Source organism: Physella acuta, unplaced genomic scaffold, assembly GCF_028476545.2.
Source record: "Physella acuta isolate Inbredline_101_S28 unplaced genomic scaffold, ASM2847654v3 ptg000131l, whole genome shotgun sequence".
Classification (NCBI taxonomy): Eukaryota; Metazoa; Mollusca; class Gastropoda; family Physidae; genus Physella; species Physella acuta.
In genome coordinates, this window is record NW_026731650.1 from 903,011 (window position 1) to 926,242 (window position 23,232).

General features: G+C 39.7%; 1 protein-coding gene across 15 annotated transcripts in view; it reads right to left on the bottom strand.

Annotated features, from left to right (window-relative positions):
• Nucleotides 1-23,232, bottom strand: part of LOC131935108 (C-Jun-amino-terminal kinase-interacting protein 4) — a 39,617-nt gene that overhangs the window by 7,721 nt on the left and 8,664 nt on the right. For 9 of the 15 annotated variants that reach the window (XM_059291438.1, XM_059291437.1, XM_059291436.1 and 6 more), the window contains 15 exons: nucleotides 22,998-23,188; nucleotides 11,049-11,222; nucleotides 10,490-10,715; nucleotides 9,801-9,956; nucleotides 9,132-9,309; nucleotides 8,648-8,854; nucleotides 7,218-7,289; nucleotides 4,780-5,032; nucleotides 4,259-4,339; nucleotides 3,565-3,632; nucleotides 3,004-3,155; nucleotides 2,319-2,490; nucleotides 1,757-1,870; nucleotides 1,163-1,372; nucleotides 316-369 (listed from right to left, as the gene is read on the bottom strand). In XM_059291438.1, coding sequence (XP_059147421.1) covers nucleotides 316-369; nucleotides 1,163-1,372; nucleotides 1,757-1,870; nucleotides 2,319-2,490; nucleotides 3,004-3,155; nucleotides 3,565-3,632; nucleotides 4,259-4,339; nucleotides 4,780-5,032; nucleotides 7,218-7,289; nucleotides 8,648-8,854; nucleotides 9,132-9,309; nucleotides 9,801-9,956; nucleotides 10,490-10,715; nucleotides 11,049-11,222; nucleotides 22,998-23,188 — 2,308 coding nt within the window. The remainder of the gene's footprint in view (nucleotides 1-315; nucleotides 370-1,162; nucleotides 1,373-1,756; nucleotides 1,871-2,318; nucleotides 2,491-3,003; nucleotides 3,156-3,564; nucleotides 3,633-4,258; nucleotides 4,340-4,779; nucleotides 5,033-7,217; nucleotides 7,290-8,647; nucleotides 8,855-9,131; nucleotides 9,310-9,800; nucleotides 9,957-10,489; nucleotides 10,716-11,048; nucleotides 11,223-22,997; nucleotides 23,189-23,232) is intronic. The other 6 variants (XM_059291435.1, XM_059291430.1, XM_059291440.1 and 3 more) reach the window with 3 other exon arrangements.

Here is a 23,232-nt window from a genome sequence, read left to right on the forward strand (position 1 = left end):
AAACAAAATTGTTCAACAAATCTTTTAGATAAGAACTTAAAGCATGCACTAAAAACTTTTTTTCTTCAAAATTTACTTTTTAAAAATCAGTTTTGTGTAGGACCCTCAATTTTTTTAATAACACTGTTATGTAAACTGCTACAAGTTTTAGTTGCCATTGTTTTGCTACATGCTATCTGTTTGAAAAAGTTTTAAAACAATACACATTTTGACTTCAGTCATGGTTGAGCTGTAACTAAAGGAACAACGGGCAAGAATTTCAAACATTCCCAGCAAGCTTTGGGTAAGAGAGAGGCACAAACAGAATTCTACAACCTTCTTCTAGAAATGTTTCTGAAACAGTCAGTTCCCCAAATCGTCTAGCGTAAACTGAAATACAACATGTCCGTGGTACTTGATACAACAATCTACTCCCGCTATTAACAGTAAGGCTAAACTAAATGGCAAACATCACAATAGCAAGTTGGGTCACAAAAAATATTAGTACAAAAAATGACAAACATCACAATAGTAAGTTGGGTCACAAAAAATATTAGTACAAAAAATGACAAACATCACAATAGCAAGTTGGAGCCACAACAAAAATTAGTATAAAAAACATGCACAACTATTACACTGACAAGCTGAACATGCAATGAACAGATTGGTGCTTTCAATGAGAGGTGAAATGTTACATCAAATCTTTTGCGTTATAAGATTATTGTTTTTTAATTATCCTTTTGATATAGTCAAACATAAGTAGACATCTCTTGTTAATTTTTGGAATTATCTGTTATAGTGATGTCAGATGGTAAAATGGTTTTAAAATCTTTTAGTTAAATGTTTTCTACAATATCAGTGAAAATGTTTTCTACAATATGACTGAAAATGTTTTCTACAATAAGACTGAAAATGTTTTCTACAATATGAGTGAACATGTTTTCTACAATAAGACTGAAAATGTTTTCTACCACATGACTGAAAATGTTTTCTACCACATGACTGAAAATGTTTTCTACCACATGACTGAAAATGTTTTCTACCACATGACTGAAAATGTTTTCTACCACATGACTGAAAATGTTTTCTACAATGTGAGTTAAAAAAGTTACAGCAAGGTTAAAGTGTTGTGGTGAAATGTTACTGGTAAGAGAACTGGTGTGGACAATATTGATCTACTGACCTGGTACAGAGACAAAAAACTTGACCGCATCTTTATGACCATGGAAAGACAACTGGGCTTGGGCCATGGAGCAGTAGGGAATGAAACTGCCGGGCGTCACACTTTCTGTTTTAGGATCACTGTAGACACGCACCACTCCACCGGGGCGTCCACTGCCACCAGATAATCCACTGAGGCTACTAGAGGTTGTGATCATGGGCTGTTTGTTACCTGGGCACAGGGAGAAACACATGAACAGTGTATTTGTACAAGACAAGGGGGGAGACACAAGCACAGTGGGGGAAACACTTGATGAGCAGTTGCCAGCATGATGAATTCAGATTAAAATGATATGATCAATCAAATTCTCTTGTGTAGATAATATAAGGTTAAAAGAAATGTCTAATGTTTTGTGCTCTTAATTTCATGCTTAAGAAATGTCACATGACTGTTCATCCTTTTACTAAGCCATCTTCGACTTATTTTCAGAGAGTGGAAAAGAAATAATGACACCATCTTACACTTACTTTCAGAGAGTGGAACAGAAATGATGACACCATCTTACACTTACTTTCAGAGAGTGGAACAGAAATGATGACACCATCTTACACTTACTTTCAGAGAGTGGAACAGAAATGATGACACCGTTGCCCGTACCGATCCAGAGCCTGTTGCAGGAGATGAGTAGAGTTGTGATACGCACCAAGGAGAAGCCAAGCTTGCCAGTACCTTCAGGGACAAAACATTGAACGTTAGTGGCATATGCCAAGGTGATGTAACATTTTACATAAGGTGATATCATTGTATGTTAAGTGACATATACAAGGCGATGTAATATTTTACATAAGGTGATATCATTGTATGTTAGTGGCATATGCCAAGGTGATGTAACATTTTACATAAGGTGATATCATTGTATGTTAGTGGCATATGCCAAGGTGATGTAACATTTTACATAAGGTGATATCATTGTATGTTAGTGGCATATGCCAAGGTGATGTAACATTTTACGTAAGGGGGTATATCATTGTACATTAAGTGGCATATACAAGGCAATGTAATATTGCATGTTAGTAAAATGCTAAGGTGATACACTGTACATTCATGGCCTATACTAAGATGATGTATGTAGAAGTCACGGTGAAAGAACTAAGAGGCAGGTGATGTGAGAATTTACCCAGCATCTTGGAGACGTATGGCTCTATGTCAACATCCTGCAGGTGCTGGTGTGTGTAGGCGTGGTACAGCCGCAGCGTGCTGTCCAGACGGATAGACACCCACACACCATCTCCCACCCAACACAGTTGACGCACTTGACTTTCTTTACGTGGGTGGGCATCAAAACTTTTCTAGAATGTAAACAAAGTTTGTGGTGTGGGAAGGCATCAAAACTTTTCTAGAATGTTAACAAAGTTTATGGTGTGGGACGGCATCAAAACTTTTCTAGGATGTAAACAAAGTTTATGGTGTGGGTGGGCATCAAAACTTTTCTAGAATGTAAACAAAGTTTATGGTGTGGGAGGGCATCAAAACTTTTCTAGAATGTAAACAAAGTTTATGATGTAGGAGGGCATCAAAACTTTTCTAGAATGTAAACAAAGTTTATGGTGTGGGACAGCATCAAAACTTTTCTAGGATGTAAACAAAGTTTATGGTGTGAGACGGCATCAAAACTTTTCTAGGATGTAGACAAGGTTTATGGTGTGGGACGGCATCAACATTTTTTGAAAATGTAAACAAAGATTATGGCACTGGCTGGCATAAAATTTAAAAAAAAAATGTAAACAAAGTTTATGGTGTGGGTGGGCATCAGACTTTGCTGTATAAAACTACCACCAGCTGAGTGTTATAAGCCAACAAACCTCTATAGACATGGACTGTGGATCAATGATGTGAACTTTGTTCTTGTATCCACACCAGACATGTTGCCCAGCAACCACTGTCATACAACGGATGGACTGCTTTGGTTTACCCAGGTCTATCAGGTGATAATTGCGTAGATCCCATTGGCCATCTGACACAAGTATTTACATAAACAATCATTGGTTGGGAGAAATCATTGTCTTAACATTTATAATCTGATAGGACACAAGTATTTACATAAACAATCATTGGTTGGGAGAAATCATTGTCTTAATCTGATAGGACACAAGTATTTACATAAACAATCATTGGTTGGGAGAAATCATTGTCTTAATCTGATAGGACACAAGTATTTACATAAACAATCATTGGTTGGGAGAAATCATTACTTTAAAATTTATAATCTGATTTAAATAACAGCAAAAAATAAAAATTGAGATCTGATAAATATATATATTTAAATAGCTGTAAAATTTTCAGTTAACAGTAAAATTTTGTTGCTAACAAAACAATGTTAAAATAAAAACGATTATATTTTAGGTTCAATGAAAAGGCCTTACCTGAAGCTCTATGAAAAATGGCCACAGTACCATCAGCCAGGGAAACAAGAACTCTACCTTTTACATGCCTGCATGGGAGGAACATTGGTCTTTAATTACTAATTACACATTTTAGGACATTTAATTGCTTTTACATGCCTGCATGGGAGGAACATTGGTCTTTAATTATTAAAAACACATTTCAGGAAATTTTAACTGCCTTACTGAAAGTTTGATTCTCTGTTCAAACATTTGGCAACTAGAGTACTTGTGCTAGACCACCCAGAGTAGTTGTCACAGTTTAGAGAGAGCCCAGTCAAATTGTTCCTTTGGTCACAGTTTACCCAACCCCAAATAAAAAGGCAGTGTTAGACTTACACAATTCCTAGAATAGAATCTCTGAGTTTGTCACAGTTTACCCAACCCGAAATAAAAAGGCAGTGTTAGACTTACACAATTCCTAGAATAGAATCTCTGAGTTTGTCACAGTTTACACAACCCCAAATAAAAAGGCAGTGTTAGACTTACACAATTCCTAGAATAGAATCTCTGAGTTTGTCACAGTTTACCCAACCCCAAATAAAAAGGCAGTGTTAGACTTACACAATTCCTAGAATAGAATCTCTGAGTTTGACACATCTTAGAGAGCCTAGTCAAATTGTTCCTTTGGTCACAGTTTACCCAACCCCAAATAAAAAGGCAGTGTTAGACTTACACAATTCCTAGAATAGAATCTCTGAGTTTGACAGAGTGGAGGCATCTCTTCCAATTGGACACTGATGAATGTACATACATACTGCAAGAAACAAGATATCTATTTCAATCTAAGTTCATCATGCTGATGGTGGTGGGTATCCCACATTAGCACAATTAAGCTTTATTTAACTGAACTCTCCTCATATAATACCTGTACAAGCCATGTTTAACTGAATGAACTATCACCTCCCTACCTAACTAAATAAACCCACATAACCCAAATTAAAAGAAAACTCTCATAGCACTACTTAAATTATCCACAGCCCTACCACTGATAACTAAATTAAATGACCTATCCATACACCCACAAAAAGGACTTATCCACCCCTCCTAGTTAAATGATGTATCCAAAGCCAGACAAAACTGACCTATCCACATCCTGACCTCACTAACTGACCTATCCACATCCTGACCTCACTAACTGACCTATCCACAGCCTGACCTAACTGACCTATCCACAGCCTGACCTAACTAACTGACCTTCCACTGTGAGAACCCATCCACATAGTGGGCAGCACACTGCTCATTTTATCTGCCTCCTCATTTTGTAGGTCATGGTCAGATATAGGTGATGACCTTCCATCATTCACAAGGTCAGCAGATGACCCAGTGACCTTCAAACGTGCTGTGTGGGTGGGTGTGTTAGAGCCTGATGAAGCAGGGGAACCTCTGGCTTTAAAGATCTGAGTCTGTGGCACATCACTCACTCCAGCTGCTCCAAGTGGGTCACCAGCTATAAATAGAACAGTACCAGCTGTACTAGCTAAACACATTGTACACACGACAAGCTAAACACATTCAACACACTTCAAGCTAAACACATTCTACACACTACAAGCTAAACACATTTAACTCAGTACAAGCTAAACACATTCAACACACAGGCTAAACACATTCAACACACTTCAAGCTAAACACATTCTACACACTACAAGCTAAACACATTTAACTCAGTACAAGCTAAACACATTTAACACACTTCAAGCTAAAAACATTCAACACACTACTAGCTAAACACATTCAATACACACTTCAAGCTAAACACATTCAACACAAGACAAGCTAAACACATTCAACACACTACAAGCTAAACACATTCAACACACTTCAAGCTAAACACATTCACCACAGTACATGCTAAACACATTCAACACACTACAAGCTAAACACATTCAACACACTACAAGCTAAACACATTCAACACACTACAAACTAAACACATTCAACACACAAACTAAACACATTCAACACACGACAAGCTAAACACATTTAACACTCTACAAGCTAAACACATTCAACACTCTACATGCTAAACACATTCAACACTCTACATGCTAAACACATTCAACACAGTACAAGCTAAACACAATCAACACAGTACAAGCTTAACACATTCAACAAATAATACCAGCTACACAAGGCAAACAAAACTGGCATCACTTACAAAGGTGCTGGGAAAATGTCTAATACACGTATAAACTTTATGAGCATACATTCAACTTTCTTACTTTGAAAACTTAAGTATAAAATGAGATTTTGTAGAAAATACATGCATACATAGGGCAGTTCACCATAACATCTTCATAGAAACAGAAAACAAGAACTATTTTATGTGCAGTACTGTTAGCTCAGTAGATAAAAGTTTCCCTGAATAATGTGTAGTATCTAGGTATAGATTAACTAGTACTGATATAAATTCATAATAAAAATTTAATACATTTTCTAAACTCTTTGACTATATTCATTAACCATTTTAGCTACAATCTTTTACTATATTCAGTAGCAAAACATTTTTCTAAAAATCTGATGTCTTTTACTATTTTCAGTAGCTAACTATTCTTGCTAAAATCAAACACTTTTAAGAATTAGTTACAAAACCCCATAGAGCATATGGGGGAAGGGATTAAATACAAGGAGATTTTAACTTTGTAACATCATAGAAAAAAGACATACAGAATATATCACAGAGTGTCAAGCTATTGAGTGTTTATATCACAGAGCGTCAAGCTATTGAGTGTTTATATCACAGAGTGTCAAGCTATTGAGTGTTTATATCACAGTGGCAAGCTATTGAGTGTTTATATCACAGTGTGTCAAGCTAGTGAGTGTTTATATCACAGAGTGGCAAGCTAGTGAGTGTTTATATCACAGTGTGTCAAGCTAGTGAGTGTTTATATCACAGAGTGGCAAGCTATTGAGTGTTTATATCACAGTGTGTCAAGCTAGTGAGTGTTTATATCACAGAGTGGCAAGCTATTGAGTGTTTATATCACAGTGTGTCAAGCTAGTGAGTGTTTATATCACAGTGTGTCAAGCTAGTGAGTGTTTATATCAAACAATGATCTGCTATGATGGAGGACAAAATAAAATAGGGAAAATAGAGGGTGCAGGTGAAAAGTAAAAACATTTTCTGTTAATTTATATTGCACATGTTATCTTCTAGATCATTACGTTAACTTTAAAAAAAAATTAATACTTCTTTATAATTACAAGCCTGTTTATAATTAGTAAACAGTAAAATATTTATACCAGCTTCATAACTGAATTTTTTATGTTAAAATGCAAACATTTTAAGTCACAAATTTTCCAGGTATTTATAGCCAAACCCAGAAATTCAGATGTTAAAAGTTTTTTCCCCACTTGATTACAGCTAAAATAATTTTAAAATCAACTCGTGTGATTTCAAAATACCCAGTTAAAAATCTTTAAGTATGTAATTAAAATCTACACATTGCAAACATAAAGTGAGTCATGAAGGGAGTATTTGAGCAAGTTCAAACAGGCCACACAAATCATTGTTCACTTTATTCTCCTGTGTGTGTAAACCTGGCAAACCAAATGGTGCAAGCAAACAACACAAAATAAATGAACCATGCAAGAGGGAGGGAGAATCAAGGGCGCACTACTCTGTTTCTTACCTTCCCCACCAGTTTTCTCCCCTTCATCTTTAACACTATCACTATCTTCCACCTTTATACTCAAGTCATCTGCTATGAAAATGAAAGCCATTCAATCAGTTTAAATGTTTCCATTCTCCCCATACTGAAAGCTTAGCAGGCAGTTTTTAACTCTATGTTAACACAAAATTACAGACAGCTGACAGTATCAGCTAAAAAGTTAAAACACGACTGACATCTTTAAATCTTTTATAACAGAATCTTAACATCTCAAGTTTATTACAAGTTGCCCTGGTCAAATAACTAGAACAAGAGGAAGATGAAACAACATGAAGAAAGATAAAAACCACAACACAGAAATGTCAGTCTCCCCAATGAAAGGTGCAGTACAAAAATGTGAACATAAACTATAGACAATGTAAAAAAAAGGTAGAAAGAAATGTGAAATAAACCTGACAGTATACACAGAAACTGTAACAGCTGAGTAGGCCTACCACAAAGTGCATGATGTAAGGGCTAGCCAACAGCTGGACAACCATGGGTCATCTCAGGTGTACACAACTACACTGACCACACAAGTACACATGTGATCAAATGTGTACAAACACTGACTACACATGTACAAACTCCACTGACCACACATTTACACAAGTGTACTAGCCCCACTATGTGAACACAAGTGTACTAACCCCACTAACTATGTGTACACATGTGAGCTAACTCCAGTGATCAAACAATGTGTACACATGTGAGCTAACTCCAGTGATCAACCAATGTGTACACATGTGAGCTAACTCCAGTGATCAACCAATGTGTACACATGTGAGCTAACTCCAGTGATCAAACAATGTGTACACATGTGAGCTAACTCCAGTGATCAACCAATGTGTACACAAGTGAGCTAACTCCAGTGATCAAACAATGTGTACACATGTGAGCTAACTCCCGTGATCAACCAATGTGTACACATGTGAGCTAACTCCAGTGATCAACCAATGTGTACACATGTGAGCTAACTCCAGTGATCAACCAATGTGTACACAAGTGAGCTAACTCCAGTGATCAAACAATGTGTACACATGTGAGCTAACTCCCGTGATCAACCAATGTGTACACATGTGAGCTAACTCCAGTGATCAAACAATGTGTACACATGTGAGCTAACTCCAGTGATCAAACAATGTGTACACATGTGAGCTAACTCCAGTGATCAAACAATGTGTACACATGTGAGCTAACTCCAGTGATCAGACAATGTGTACACATGTGAGCTAACTCCAGTGATCAACCAATGTGTACACATGTGAGCTAACTCCTGTGATGATACAATGTGTACACATGTGAGCTAACTCCAGTGATGAAACAATGTGTACACAAGTGAGCTAACTCCAGTGATCAACCAATGTGTACACAAGTGAGCTAACTCCTATGATCAAACAATGTGTACTTACATCTGTTGTCTGTGACAGATCCCACAGGTGAGCCTGAGACTGGACTTGTGCCCCCAGTGGCACACTGGACAAAGGTGACCCCACCCAGGCCACTGGAGTCCCCACTGCCAGGACTGGTGCCAGCTGATACAACGGTCTCTTTGGGCAGGTCTTGGGCCTCAGCGTTCAGGATCTCCTCAGCCACGGGGTAGTCACTCTCCATAGCGCCTGCAAGATACAAGGCTCTCATTATAGGGGGGGACTCAACAAGGCTGTCATTAAAGGGGGGACTCAATTAAATATGAGACATTATACTAGCAATGACATTACCTGGTATATTGGCCATGACATGTGACATTACCTGGTATATTGGCCATGACATGTGACATTACCTGGTATATTGGCCATGACATGTGACATTACCTGGTATACTGGCCATGACATGTGACATTACCTGGTATACTGGCCATGACATGTGACATTACCTGATGACATGCGACATTACCTGGTATACTGGCGATGCATAGAATGTGTGTGACCGACACCCTGAAAGTCTCCAACACGTCTGCAGGGTTGTTGGCGTCAATGACTGACACACGGCTGGCGTCATTAGTTGAGGTACACACCCACACCAGACTGGACATCTGTTCTGTCTCAATGTCCTTCACGGCCTTGGTGTGGTCCTGACAAACAGGGAGTCACAGAGTTAACAGGATAAAACAGGGAGTCACAGAGTCATACAGGATAAAACAGGGAGTCACAGAGTCATACAGGATAAAACAGGGAGTCACAGAGTCTTACAGGATAAAACAGGGAGTCACAGAGTCATAAAGGATAAAACAGGGAGTCACAGAGTCATACAGGATAAAACAGGGAGTCACAGAGTCATAAAGGATAAAACAGGGAGTCACAGAGTCATACAGCATAAAACAGGGAGTCACAGAGTCATAAAGGATAAAACAGGGAGTCACAGAGTCATACAGAATAAAACAGGGAGTCACAGAGTCATACAGGATAAAACAGGGAGTCACAGAGTCATACAGGATCAAACAGGGAGTCACAGTCATACAGGATCAAACAGGGTGACATGCAACAATCTAGCACCAGGATAAGAGAGGATACAAATAATTTATGACACTACTGAGCCAATCACTGGGTCCAAGTGACAACCTACCTTCAGCTCCTTGTCCAGTTTGTCCACCTCAGTCTTGACCTCAGCCTCTTTCTTCTCCTCAGGTGGGGGATCAGAGTAGAAGACACTGGCGCCAACAATGGAGCCGCCATCTCTTGTTTTACCACCTGTCAGGTTCACACCTGCAGCACACCAGATCTGGCAGGGAAGATAAACAACAGTTGTATACAACAGCACACCAAATCTGGCAGGGGAGATAGACAACAGTTGTATACAACAGCACACCAAATCTGGCAGGGGAGATAAACAACAAATGTATACAACAGGGATCACAAACAGGCCATTCAGGGCAACCCAATCACCATCAGTTTACTGTAAACACCCACCTTCCAGCCAGACAATAATTGTGTAGCTAGTCAAGTGTGTAAAGACCCACCTTCCAGCCAGACAATAAATGTGTAGCTAGCCAAGTGTGTAAAGACCCACCTTCCAGCCAGACAATAATTGTGTAGCTACTCAAGTCAAGTGTGTAAGGAACCACCTTCCAGCTAGTGAAGTGTGTAAAGACCCACCTTCAGCTAGACAATAAATGTGTAGCTAGTCAAGTGTGTAAAGACCCACCTTCAGCTGGTCAAGTGTGTAAAGACCTACCTTCCAGCCAGACAATAATTGTGTAGCTAGTCAAGTGTGTAAACACCCACCTTCAGCTGGTCAAGTGTGTAAAGACCTACCTTCCAACCAGTCTGGTTGTCAAACAGTGGCCTGCAGTAGACAGGAACTGGCACAGGGACCTGGGACTTCCCTGAGGTGTCTTTAGGTGTGTGAGATATGAACTTGGTGGGCAGACTCCAGCCATAGGCCTGCATCCTGCCGTCATCCTTCTTGACATGGGCGCGCACCTGCTTGTACTGTTCTTTCCTGTCTCTCTCTCTTTCTTTCTTACTTTTTTCTGATATTCTACAAATACAAGTCATAGGAACAGCTACATTTTAAGTCTGCTCTTTGCTTTATAAAACTAGAAATTTTCTCCTCAATCTAACTTCATTTATTAACTAGTCTAAAACAACCATATATTACAAAATTTTATTAAAATTAAACAGTTAAGTTATTCATTGTTAAGTTTGTTTACAAAATTAGCATATTTATAATGTAGTTAAGAAAAAGAAACGTTTTAAAATGTTAAAATACAACTGCTAAGTTGATAGTCTATTCCAGGTTACTTATTTTTAAAAAGCAATTATTTTTTTCAGTAGCACAACTTAGGGAAGTTGTAAAAGTAAACAGACTCACATATCTTCCTGTAGGAAGTCGTAAGCCTTAGATTTGGGGTTACTGGTGCCTTTGTCCCTGGACTTCTTGTTAGGGTCACCAACAGGCTGGACGTGGGTTGTGGGGGCGTTGTACTTGACCGTGGCCACAGGGGAACGTTTTGGTTTGTTGGATGAGGTAAAAAGACTGCCAAAACTGGATAGACAATATACAACAGACTTTATGGAATCTTAAAGCTTTTACTTGCTGTATCTAGGTGTGGTGTCTGACAAGAGGACTAACTAGAAATTTAGTACATTCAATGCTGTAGTTGTTAGCAGTTTAAAAATGAAGCAGCCGAAGATTAAATTGATTCTCTCTCATATCTCTTTAATATTTCAAGTGTATTTTAATATGTTTATATTTTACACCATTAGTATGTGATATATATAGCAATGTTGGTATGTGATAAATCACTATAAGATACACCAGTATGCAACCTTTATTTGAGTTCATCAGTATGTGATATGTTTGATGTCACAAGTAAGTGATATAAATAATTGATGTGTCCCATATCTAGGCCACCAGCGACTGATGTTAAAGATCTATTGAAATGTGTCAATACTAAAAACCTGCCACAAGCATTGAAACCTTTTTATCAGCCCTGATATGTTTCAACATCTGCTGCCTCAACAAACAAATGCAATCCTTTGTATTTAATGAACAGAGCTGGTATTTTTTAATGTCTTGGTGCTACTAGAACAAGGGTCCCAGTTGTTAGTGCTACTAGAACAAGGGCCCCAGTTGTTGGTGCTACTAGAACAAGGGTCCCAGTTGTTAGTGCTACTAGAACAAGGGCCCCAGTTGTTGGTGCTACTAGAACAAGGGCCCCAGTTGTTGGTGCTACTAGAACAAGGCCCCCAGTTGTTGGTGCTACTAGAACAAGGGCCCCAGTTGTTGGTGCTACTAGAACAAGGGCCCCAGTTGTTGGTGCTACTAGAACAAGGCCCCCAGTTGTTGGTGCTACTAGAACAAGGCCCCCAGTTGTTGGTGCTACTAGAACAAGGGCCCCAGTTGTTGGTGCTACTAGAACAAGGCCCCAGTTGTTGGTGCTACTAGAACAAGGCCCCCAGTTGTTGGTGCTACTAGAACAAGGCCCCCAGTTGTTGGTGCTACTAGAACAAGGCCCCCAGTTGTTGGTGCTACTAGAACAAGGGCCCCAGTTGTTGGTGCTACTAGAACAAGGGACCCATTTGTTACAATCTGCTGTGTTACACAGTGTTTGACTGGGTCAGCAGGAAGAATATCAGCAGACCACCAGGATCAGTGTGGTAACATTAGAAAACTTAAGTCTCTGGTCACACCTGAATACACCAGGAACAGTGTGGTGATATTAGAAAACTTAAGTCTCTGGTCACACCTGAATACACCATGCCCTGAAGCTCAGCTAAGTAGTTTTTGCCAAGTGTGTCATATGAGCCAAAAGTGTACTGCATTATGTCATTTGAGCCAAAAGTGTACTGCATTATGTCATTTAAGCCAAAAGTGTACTGCATTATGTCATATGAGCCAAAAGTGTACTGCATTATGTCATATGAGCCAAAAGTGTACTGCATTATGTCATATGAGCCAAAAGTGTATACTGCAATGTGTCATATGAGCCAAAAGTGTACTGCATTATGTCATTTAAGCCAAAAGTGTACTGCATTATGTCATTTAAGCCAAAAGTGTACTGCATTATGTCATTTAAGCCAAAAGTGTACTGCATTATGTCATATGAGCCAAAAGTGTACTGCATTATGTCATATGAGCCAAAAGTGTACTGCATTATGTCATTTGAGCCAAAAGTGTACTGCATTGTGTCATTTGAGCCAAAAGTGTACTGCATTATGTCATTTAAGCCAAAAGTGTACTGCATTATGTCATATGAGCCAAAAGTGTACTGCATTATGTCATTTAAGCCAAAAGTGTACTGCATTATGTCATATGAGCCAAAAGTGTACTGCATTATGTCATATGAGCCAAAAGTGTACTGCAATGTGTCATTTAAGCATTTCCACTGCTTTATGCAATAAGCTTAGGAAGAGTTGACTTGTCATATAATCCAAGGATCCATGTGCAACTAGAGTTTTAATGTCTTACAAACTTGGAATCCATACAACTAGAGCTTTAATGTGTCTTACAACCTTGGAATCCATACAACTAGAGCATTAATATGTCTTACAAACTTGGTGTCCATAGTTTTCTGCCAGGTTTGTGATTGTGTATCAACAGGAAATAAAATAAAGTTCTTAGATAGAATGTTATATTATGCTAGTATATAATTTTTAAAATCTAGTCATTATTCAAAGCCATTTTGCCTTTCCCCAAAAACAAAACCACTCCAATAACTAAGTCAAAACTTAAAATAATTTTCAACATAATTTATTCAACAAAGTATTCGGCAGTTTTAACATTACAGAATATACAGAGGTTTTATGACCATTGAGTTACGCTTTTACAGTTAGAGAGAGCAATCATTATTTACTCGCTGACCTTTCACCCCATACAATAAAAAAAAAACTAAATGGGATCACAAGGAACAAAATGGCTTTGAACTAATGAAATGTCTTATGAACACCTTTCTAGAAACATGCATTTAATAAAACACAATCATCAGTTTGAGACTGGAGCTACAGGCAAGAGAAGTAACTCTAGCTGGTAAGATGGGCAATGTTAAAAGCTTTTTTCTCTGAATGAGTAGAGGACTCGTTCAACTCATCAATAACTTAACTGGACTGGTTCAATGTGGCATGCTGAGACCAGTGACTGGTGTCCATTCTACACACTCAAGGGATTCCATCTCTACTCACTAAAATAGGTCTACCAGGGAGTAAGATATTTCATTCTCTTTTAGTGTTTCAAACTTGCAGTTAGTTTTGATTTTATTTCAAAGCCAAAAATATTTAAGAAACTATTTCAATTTCCATTGCTTCATTTTAAGACTAGAATTAGTCATTTTCAAAATCTGGTGGCCAGTAGTCCCACAAGTGATCCCCTTTAGTTTACATAAGACTCCATCCTAGCAGCTCAGTCTACTTAGCAATCAACACATCAATAAATACAATCAACATCAAATAACAATTGGTAAGTTATATGGGAAACACCCTCAGTCAATAGGAGAAAATAGTAGACCTTAGACTTGTTATACATGGAATGCAACTTGTAGTATGAGTTTTTTTTATGTGTAATAATTTAGAATAAAAGTTTTTTAATGTGTAATAACTAAGAATAAAATGCATAAAAATTTTGATTATTGAAATTGTTTTAGCATAAATTATAATAGTGCTACTTAAAATAACTGATTGAAATGGCATATTAACATGGGATTGTTAAAAAGTTTTTAAAATGTTTAAAAGATCTGAAACAATTTCATGCTCTAGCTGAGACACATGGATAAAATAAAAATATCACAGAAATAAAAGTTAAATAAGTATCAATAGTTGACATGGCATGAAAGACAAAAAAACTGAACAAAGTAGATAGTAAGAGAAACAGATCAAAGAATGATCAAACACTGCATGGAATAATGCTTGATCAGCATCATTTGACAACATAAAATACAATGTGTGTTTGACAAAAAGATTTGGGGGGTTCAAGAAGATTTTTTGTTGCAAGACAAATTACTGAATTAAAAAGAATAACAGAAATGGGTAAATGCAAAATACGTCCAGACTTTGGATAAACAGCAAAAAATAGAGCTATAAATAGTCTGTGTAGCTCATTGCAAGCAGTCAATAAAATACAAACTGCATTGAGATACAAAAGATCAAATTGTATGAGCATATTGACTCTCGAGTGTATTGATGGTGTAACAAGATGAATTATCTTCAAGAAAAATTTGAAGAGATTTGATTAGCCGAGCCTGTTAAACTAACAAGACTGCTCATCAACCCTTGTTACCCAGGTGTACCAAGTGAGAGAGAAATGACAAGAAATGGGTTATACCAGAACAGTGTGACAAGTTACAACAGAGCCAAGAAAACATGCACTCAATAAAATACAACCCTCAAATGGTTTAAATGGTCACATGGTGACCAGCCCTTATTGTACCATATAAATGTTGGCTTAAAAACAAGTCCTACCATATAAGATCTACCAAATATGAAGAGAACGACAATGCGTGACAACCCTAACAATAATGACCCAAGTGGAGAGGGAGGGGTAATGATGAAAACAGTCAACATACCCATGCAATGTTCCCACCTAGTTTTCTAATGTGTTGAATGAGACAGTGTTGGTAGTGTTAGGGATCAGATGTGTTGGTAGTGTTAGGGATCAGATGTGTTGGTAGTGTTAGGGATCAGATGTGTTGGTAGTGTTAGGGATCAGATGTGTTGGTAGTGTTAGGGATCAGATGTGTTGGTAGTGTTAGGGGTCAGATGTGTTGGTAGTGTTAGGGATCAGATGTGTTGGTAGTGTTAGGGATCAGATGTGTTGGTAGTGTTAGGGATCAGATGTGTTGGTAGTGTTAGGGATCAGATGTGTTGGTAGTGTTAGGGATCAGATGTGTTGGTAGTGTTAGGGATCAGATGTGTTGGTAGTGTTAGGGATCAGATGTGTTGGTAGTGTTAGGGATCAGATGTGTTGGTAGTGTTAGGGATCAGATGTGTTGGTAGTGTTAGGGATCAGATGTGTTGGTAGTGTTAGGGATCAGATGTGTTGGTAGTGTTAGGGATCAGATGTGTTGGTAGTGTTAGGGATCAGATGTGTTGGTAGTGTTAGGGATCAGATGTGTTGGTAGTGTTAGGGATCAGATGTGTTGGTAGTGTTAGGGATCAGATGTGTTGGTAGTGTTAGGGATCAGATGTGTTGGTAGTGTTAGGGATCAGATGTGTTGGTAGTGTTAGGGGTCAGATGTGTTGGTAGTGTTAGGGATCAGATGTGTTGGTAGTGTTAGGGATCAGATGTGTTGGTAGTGTTAGGGATCAGATGTGTTGGTAGTGTTAGGGGTCAGATGTGTTGGTAGTGTTAGGGATCAGATGTGTTGGTAGTGTTAGGGATCAGATGTGTTGGTAGTGTTAGGGATCAGATGTGTTGGTAGTGTTAGGGATCAGATGTGTTGGTAGTGTTAGGGATCAGATGTGTTGGTAGTGTTGTTAGGGATCAGATGTGTTGGTAGTGTTAGGGATCAGATGTGTTGGTAGTGTTAGGGATCAGATGTGTTGGTAGTGTTAGGGATCAGATGTGTTGGTAGTGTTAGGGATCAGATGTGTTGGTAGTGTTAGGGATCAGATGTGTTGGTAGTGTTAGGGATCAGATGTGTTGGTAGTGTTGTTAGGGATCAGATGTGTTGGTAGTGTTAGGGATCAGATGTGTTGGTAGTGTTAGGGATCAGATGTGTTGGTAGTGTTAGGGATCAGATGTGTTGGTAGTGTTGGTAGGGATCAGATGTGTTGGTAGTGTTAGGGATCAGATGTGTTGGTAGTGTTAGGGATCAGATGTGTTGGTAGTGTTAGGGATCAGATGTGTTGGTAGTGTTAGGGATCAGATGTGTTGGTAGTGTTAGGGATCAGATGTGTTGGTAGTGTTAGGGATCAGATGTGTTGGTAGTGTTAGGGATCAGATGTGTTGGTAGTGTTAGGGATCAGATGTGTTGGTAGTGTTAGGGATCAGATGTGTTGGTAGTGTTAGGGATCAGATGTGTTGGTAGTGTTGTTAGGGATCAGATGTGTTGGTAGTGTTGTTAGGGATCAGATGTGTTGGTAGTGTTAGGGATCAGATGTGTTGGTAGTGTTAGGGATCAGATGTGTTGGTAGTGTTAGGGATCTGATGTGTTGGTAGTGTTGTTAGGGATCAGATGTGTTGGTAGTGTTGGTAGGGATCAGATGTGTTGGTAGTGTTAGGGATCAGATGTGTTGGTAGTGTTAGGGATCAGATGTGTTGGTAGTGTTAGGGATCAGATGTGTTGGTAGTGTTAGGGATCAGATGTGTTGGTAGTGTTGGTAGGGATCAGATGTGTTGGTAGTGTTAGGGATCAGATGTGTTGGTAGTGTTAGGGATCAGATGTGTTGGTAGTGTTAGGGATCAGATGTGTTGGTAGTGTTAGGGATCAGATGTGTTGGTAGTGTTAGGGATCAGATGTGTTGGTAGTGTTAGGGATCAGATGTGTTGGTAGTGTTAGGGATCAGATGTGTTGGTAGTGTTAGGGATCAGATGTGTTGGTAGTGTTAGGGATCAGATGTGTTGGTAGTGTTAGGGATCAGATGTGTTGGTAGTGTTAGGGATCAGATGTGTTGGTAGTGTTGTTAGGGATCAGATGTGTTGGTAGTGTTAGGGATCAGATGTGTTGGTAGTGTTAGGGATCAGATGTGTTGGTAGTGTTAGGGATCAGATGTGTTGGTAGTGTTAGGGATCAGATGTGTTGGTAGTGTTAGGGATCAGATGTGTTGGTAGTGTTAGGGATCAGATGTGTTGGTAGTGTTAGGGATCAGATGTGTTGGTAGTGTTAGGGATCAGATGTGTTGGTAGTGTTAGGGATCAGATGTGTTGGTAGTGTTAGGGATCAGATGTGTTGGTAGTGTTAGGGATCAGATGTGTTGGTAGTGTTGGTAGGGATCAGATGTGTTGGTAGTGTTAGGGATCAGATGTGTTGGTAGTGTTAGGGATCAGATGTGTTGGTAGTGTTAGGGATCAGATGTGTTGGTAGTGTTAGGGATCAGATGTGTTGGTAGTGTTAGGGATCAGATGTGTTGGTAGTGTTAGGGATCAGATGTGTTGGTAGTGTTAGGGATCAGATGTGTTGGTAGTGTTAAGGATCAGATGTGTTGGTAGTGTTAGGGATCAGATGTGTTGGTAGTGTTAGGGATCAGATGTGTTGGTAGTGTTGGTAGGGATCAGATGTGTTGGTAGTGTTGGTAGGGATCAGATGTGTTGGTAGTGTTAGGGATCAGATGTGTTGGTAGTGTTAGGGATCAGATGTGTTGGTAGTGTTAGAGATCAGATGTGTTGGTAGTGTTGGTAGGGATCAGATGTGTTGGTAGTGTTAGGGATCAGATGTGTTGGTAGTGTTAGGGATCAGATGTGTTGGTAGTGTTAGGGATCAGATGTGTTGGTAGTGTTAGAGATCAGATGTGTTGGTAGTGTTGGTAGGGATCAGATGTGTTGGTAGTGTTGGTAGGGATCAGATGTGTTGGTAGTGTTAGGGATCAGATGTGTTGGTAGTGTTAGGGATCAGATGTGTTGGTAGTGTTGGTAGGGATCAGATGTGTTGGTAGTGTTAGGGATCAGATGTGTTGGTAGTGTTAGGGATCAGATGTGTTGGTAGTGTTAGGGATCAGATGTGTTGGTAGTGTTAGGGATCAGATGTGTTGGTAGTGTTAGGGATCAGATGTGTTGGTAGTGTTAGGGATCAGATGTGTTGGTAGTGTTAGGGATCAGATGTGTTGGTAGTGTTAGGGATCAGATGTGTTGGTAGTGTTAGGGATCAGATGTGTTGGTAGTGTTAGGGATCAGATGTGTTGGTAGTGTTAGGGATCAGATGTGTTGGTAGTGTTAGGGATCAGATGTGTTGGTAGTGTTGTTAGGGATCAGATGTGTTGGTAGTGTTAGGGATCAGATGTGTTGGTAGTGTTGGTAGGGATCAGATGTGTTGGTAGTGTTGGTAGGGATCAGATGTGTTGGTAGTGTTAGGGATCAGATGTGTTGGTAGTGTTAGGGATCAGATGTGTTGGTAGTGTTAGGGATCAGATGTGTTGGTAGTGTTAGGGGTCAGATGTGTTGGTAGTGTTAGAGATCAGATGTGTTGGTAGTGTTGTTAGGGATCAGATGTGTTGGTAGTGTTAGGGATCAGATGTGTTGGTAGTGTTAAGGATCAGATGTGTTGGTAGTGTTAGGGATCAGATGTGTTGGTAGTGTTAGGGATCAGATGTGTTGGTAGTGTTAGGGATCAGATGTGTTGGTAGTGTTAGGGATCAGATGTGTTGGTAGTGTTAGGGATCAGATGTGTTGGTAGTGTTAGGGATCAGATGTGTTGGTAGTGTTAGGGATCAGATGTGTTGGTAGTGTTAGGGATCAGATGTGTTGGTAGTGTTGTTAGGGATCAGATGTGTTGGTAGTGTTAGGGATCAGATGTGTTGGTAGTGTTAGGGATCAGATGTGTTGGTAGTGTTAGGGATCAGATGTGTTGGTAGTGTTAGGGATCAGATGTGTTGGTAGTGTTAGGGATCAGATGTGTTGGTAGTGTTAGGGATCAGATGTGTTGGTAGTGTTGGTAGGGATCAGATGTGTTGGTAGTGTTGGTAGGGATCAGATGTGTTGGTAGTGTTGGTAGGGATCAGATGTGTTGGTAGTGGTAGGGATCAGATGTGTTGGTAGTGTTAGGGATCAGATGTGTTGGTAGTGTTAGGGATCAGATGTGTTGGTAGTGTTAGGGATCAGATGTGTTGGTAGTGTTAGGGATCAGATGTGTTGGTAGTGTTGGTAGGGATCAGATGTGTTGGTAGTGTTAGGGATCAGATGTGTTGGTAGTGTTGGTAGGGATCAGATGTGTTGGTAGTGTTAGGGATCAGATGTGTTGGTAGTGTTAGGGATCAGATGTGTTGGTAGTGTTAGGGATCAGATGTGTTGGTAGTGTTAGGGATCAGATGTATTGGTAGTGTTAGAGATCAGATGTGTTGGTAGTGTTAGAGATCAGATGTGTTGGTAGTGTTGGTAGGGATCAGATGTGTTGGTAGTGTTAGAGATCAGATGTGTTGGTAGTGTTAGGGATCAGATGTGTTGGTAGTGTTAGGGATCAGATGTGTTGGTAGTGTTAGGGATCAGATGTGTTGGTAGTGTTGGTAGGGATCAGATGTGTTGGTAGTGTTGGTAGGGATCAGATGTGTTGGTAGTGTTGGTAGGGATCAGATGTGTTGGTAGTGTTAGGGATCAGATGTGTTGGTAGTGTTAGAGATCAGATGTGTTGGTAGTGTTAGGGATCAGATGTGTTGGTAGTGTTAGGGATCAGATGTGTTGGTAGTGTTGGTAGGGATCAGATGTGTTGGTAGTGTTAGGGATCAGATGTGTTGGTAGTGTTAGGGATCAGATGTGTTGGTAGTGTTAGGGATCAGATGTGTTGGTAGTGTTAGGGATCAGATGTGTTGGTAGTGTTAGGGATCAGATGTGTTGGTAGTGTTAGGGATCAGATGTGTTGGTAGTGTTAGGGATCAGATGTGTTGGTAGTGTTAGGGATCAGATGTGTTGGTAGTGTTGTTAGGGATCAGATGTGTTGGTAGTGTTAGGGATCAGATGTGTTGGTAGTGTTAGGGATCAGATGTGTTGGTAGTGTTAGGGATCAGATGTGTTGGTAGTGTTAGGGATCAGATGTGTTGGTAGTGTTAGGGATCAGATGTGTTGGTAGTGTTAGAGATCAGATGTGTTGGTAGTGTTAGGGATCAGATGTGTTGGTAGTGTTGGTAGGGATCAGATGTGTTGGTAGTGTTGGTAGGGATCAGATGTGTTGGTAGTGTTAGGGATCAGATGTGTTGGTAGTGTTGGTAGGGATCAGATGTGTTGGTAGTGTTAGGGATCAGATGTGTTGGTAGTGTTAGGGATCAGATGTGTTGGTAGTGTTAGGGATCAGATGTGTTGGTAGTGTTAGGGATCAGATGTGTTGGTAGTGTTAGGGGTCAGATGTGTTGGTAGTGTTAGGGATCAGACGTGTTGGTAGTGTTGGTAGGGATCAGATGTGTTGGTAGTGTTGGTAGGGATCAGATGTGTTGGTAGTGTTAGGGATCAGATGTGTTGGTAGTGTTGGTAGGGATCAGATGTGTTGGTAGTGTTAGGGATCAGATGTGTTGGTAGTGTTAGGGATCAGATGTGTTGGTAGTGGTAGGGATCAGATGTGTTGGTAGTGTTAGGGATCAGATGTGTTGGTAGTGTTAGAGATCAGATGTGTTGGTAGTGTTGGTAGGGATCAGATGTGTTGGTAGTGTTAGGGATCAGATGTGTTGGTAGTGTTAGGGATCAGATGTGTTGGTAGTGTTAGGGATCAGATGTGTTGGTAGTGTTAGGGATCAGATGTGTTGGTAGTGTTGTTAGGGATCAGATGTGTTGGTAGTGTTAGGGATCAGATGTGTTGGTAGTGTTAGGGATCAGATGTGTTGGTAGTGTTAGGGATCAGATGTGTTGGTAGTGTTAGGGATCAGATGGAAGCTGCCTTAGATAGCTCCATGCTGGTACCAGCATGAGACATCAGAATGTGTAAGTAGTAAGGGAAATGACCAAAAGATAAATTAAGAATTTTAAAATGTGATATAGAATTTAAGGCCATTCTGTGGTTGCAGCTTTTACAAATATTTCTGCTCTAAGTACTGGAAGGCTTAAAGTTTGTTAAAATTGTGTTCCCCCAACCTTTATTTCATTAAAAACTGTGTGAGCAGTAGATGAATCTGTCTGTAGCAGCAGTTTACAACTAGGTTTAAAGGGAAGCAACTAGGCAGAACCTTCTAACAACATTTTATCATACCACAGAGAACATACCCACATTCTAAAACAGTCAATTCTCTGGTGTACACAACATTCCCTATTGTTTAAAAATGGCAGAAAATGGAGTACAAAAAGTTCATACCTTGCTCTGGCCATGGAGAATGGATATAGATAGAAAACTTACTTTTAAGATTTTCATAACAAAAATATTTCAAATAACAGCTCTGTGTTAAACAAGTGTTAAAAATGTTTTAAAAAGTAATCAATATGAAATGTTTCACCACTCTAAAACAAAAATATTTTCATTATTTGGTAAACATTTGAACTAAAATTAGACTATGCTGCCTGGATGGTAAAAATCAATTCACACATACAACTGTGAGAGTTCAATGATAAAAATGGAAATAAAATAAAAACAAAAACCTCATAATATATTGGCTAACTTTAGAACATGAGTTCAAACCCTCCATTTTCAAATAGGTAGACAGATAGTAAAAAATGAAATGCTATAATACTGTGTTCCAGAGCACAACACAAACATGTTTAAGAAGAGTTTTGATTAAAACATTTTTAAAAGTACCCCACCATCTTGTTAAAATGCAGACTAGAAATTAAAAATTATGATGTGTCTAAATAATAAGGAAACAATTTTAAAATCCTAAATTTTGACAAGTGCTATAAATGACGGACAGGGGCCTCTGGGACAGGGTGAATGCCTGGCAAGGTGGACGTTGGTCTGTGGGGTTTGGGGGGGACAGTGGCCTGTTTCATGATGATTGGCTTGACTGCGTTAAATGACGTCAGGTCTGGGTAGTAGGACGGGGGTGGACACCCAGAAGGTGTTGGTGGCAGGTTAGGAAGAGCATTTGATAAAATAACTGGCACTGACACAGGGTTAGAACTAGGAAGGGTGGGGGTGTCTGGGGGTGGAAGAAGTGTCACATGGTTCAATGAGAGAGAACTCTGGCTGGGAGAAGGCAGCAGTGATATGGAGGGAACTACAGAATCTGGGTCTTGTGACCAGTGATGGTTGGAGGGGTGAGACGGATGAAGTGATGGGTTAAGAACAGCCTGGATAACACTCTGATGTCGAGCTGGTATCTGCACAGCGCTGGCAGCAACTGGCGCGTTTTGAGACGGTGCCACCAATTCACTGAAACTGATTTGTTTAGAAAAGAAAAAACATGCATTATCACCTTTGTCAAGGTACAAGCCTCTGGATACAAACATAAAATACAAAACGCAGGAAACTGGTGTCAGTAGCCATCTAGACATCGTTACACCGACCAAAAAACAAACAGCTGTAAACACTGATAGATGCCCTCAGTATGTAGCAACTAGCCTAGTAGTCTCAGCACAGACAGTGAGTGTCACCTTGCTTGTTATAAGTTCTAGTGGATACAAACTGACACAGAGGACAGAACTCTCTGCATGCCGCTCAACACAGACAAAAACAAACAGCACCGCACAACACACAGCAGTAAGCCAACATGCCGAAGCAGTAACTGGCACAACTGAATATCTAGTGAAGAAAGCAGTACTCACAAGTTCCAGACACTTGACTTTTTCTTGGTTTGTAGTTCCCCAGGGTGTTCCCTGGATGCCCTGATCATCTCAGTCCACCTGACAGCCTCCTGCAGCTCCATCAGCCTCTCCTTGTACTGGTTACGCTCCATCAGCACCCTGGCCATCTCCACACGAGTGAACCGCTTGCGCTGGGCCATTGGAACATCGTCCTGAGCATAAAAAGATGAAATATTGTAGATTGCGAAAAACATTC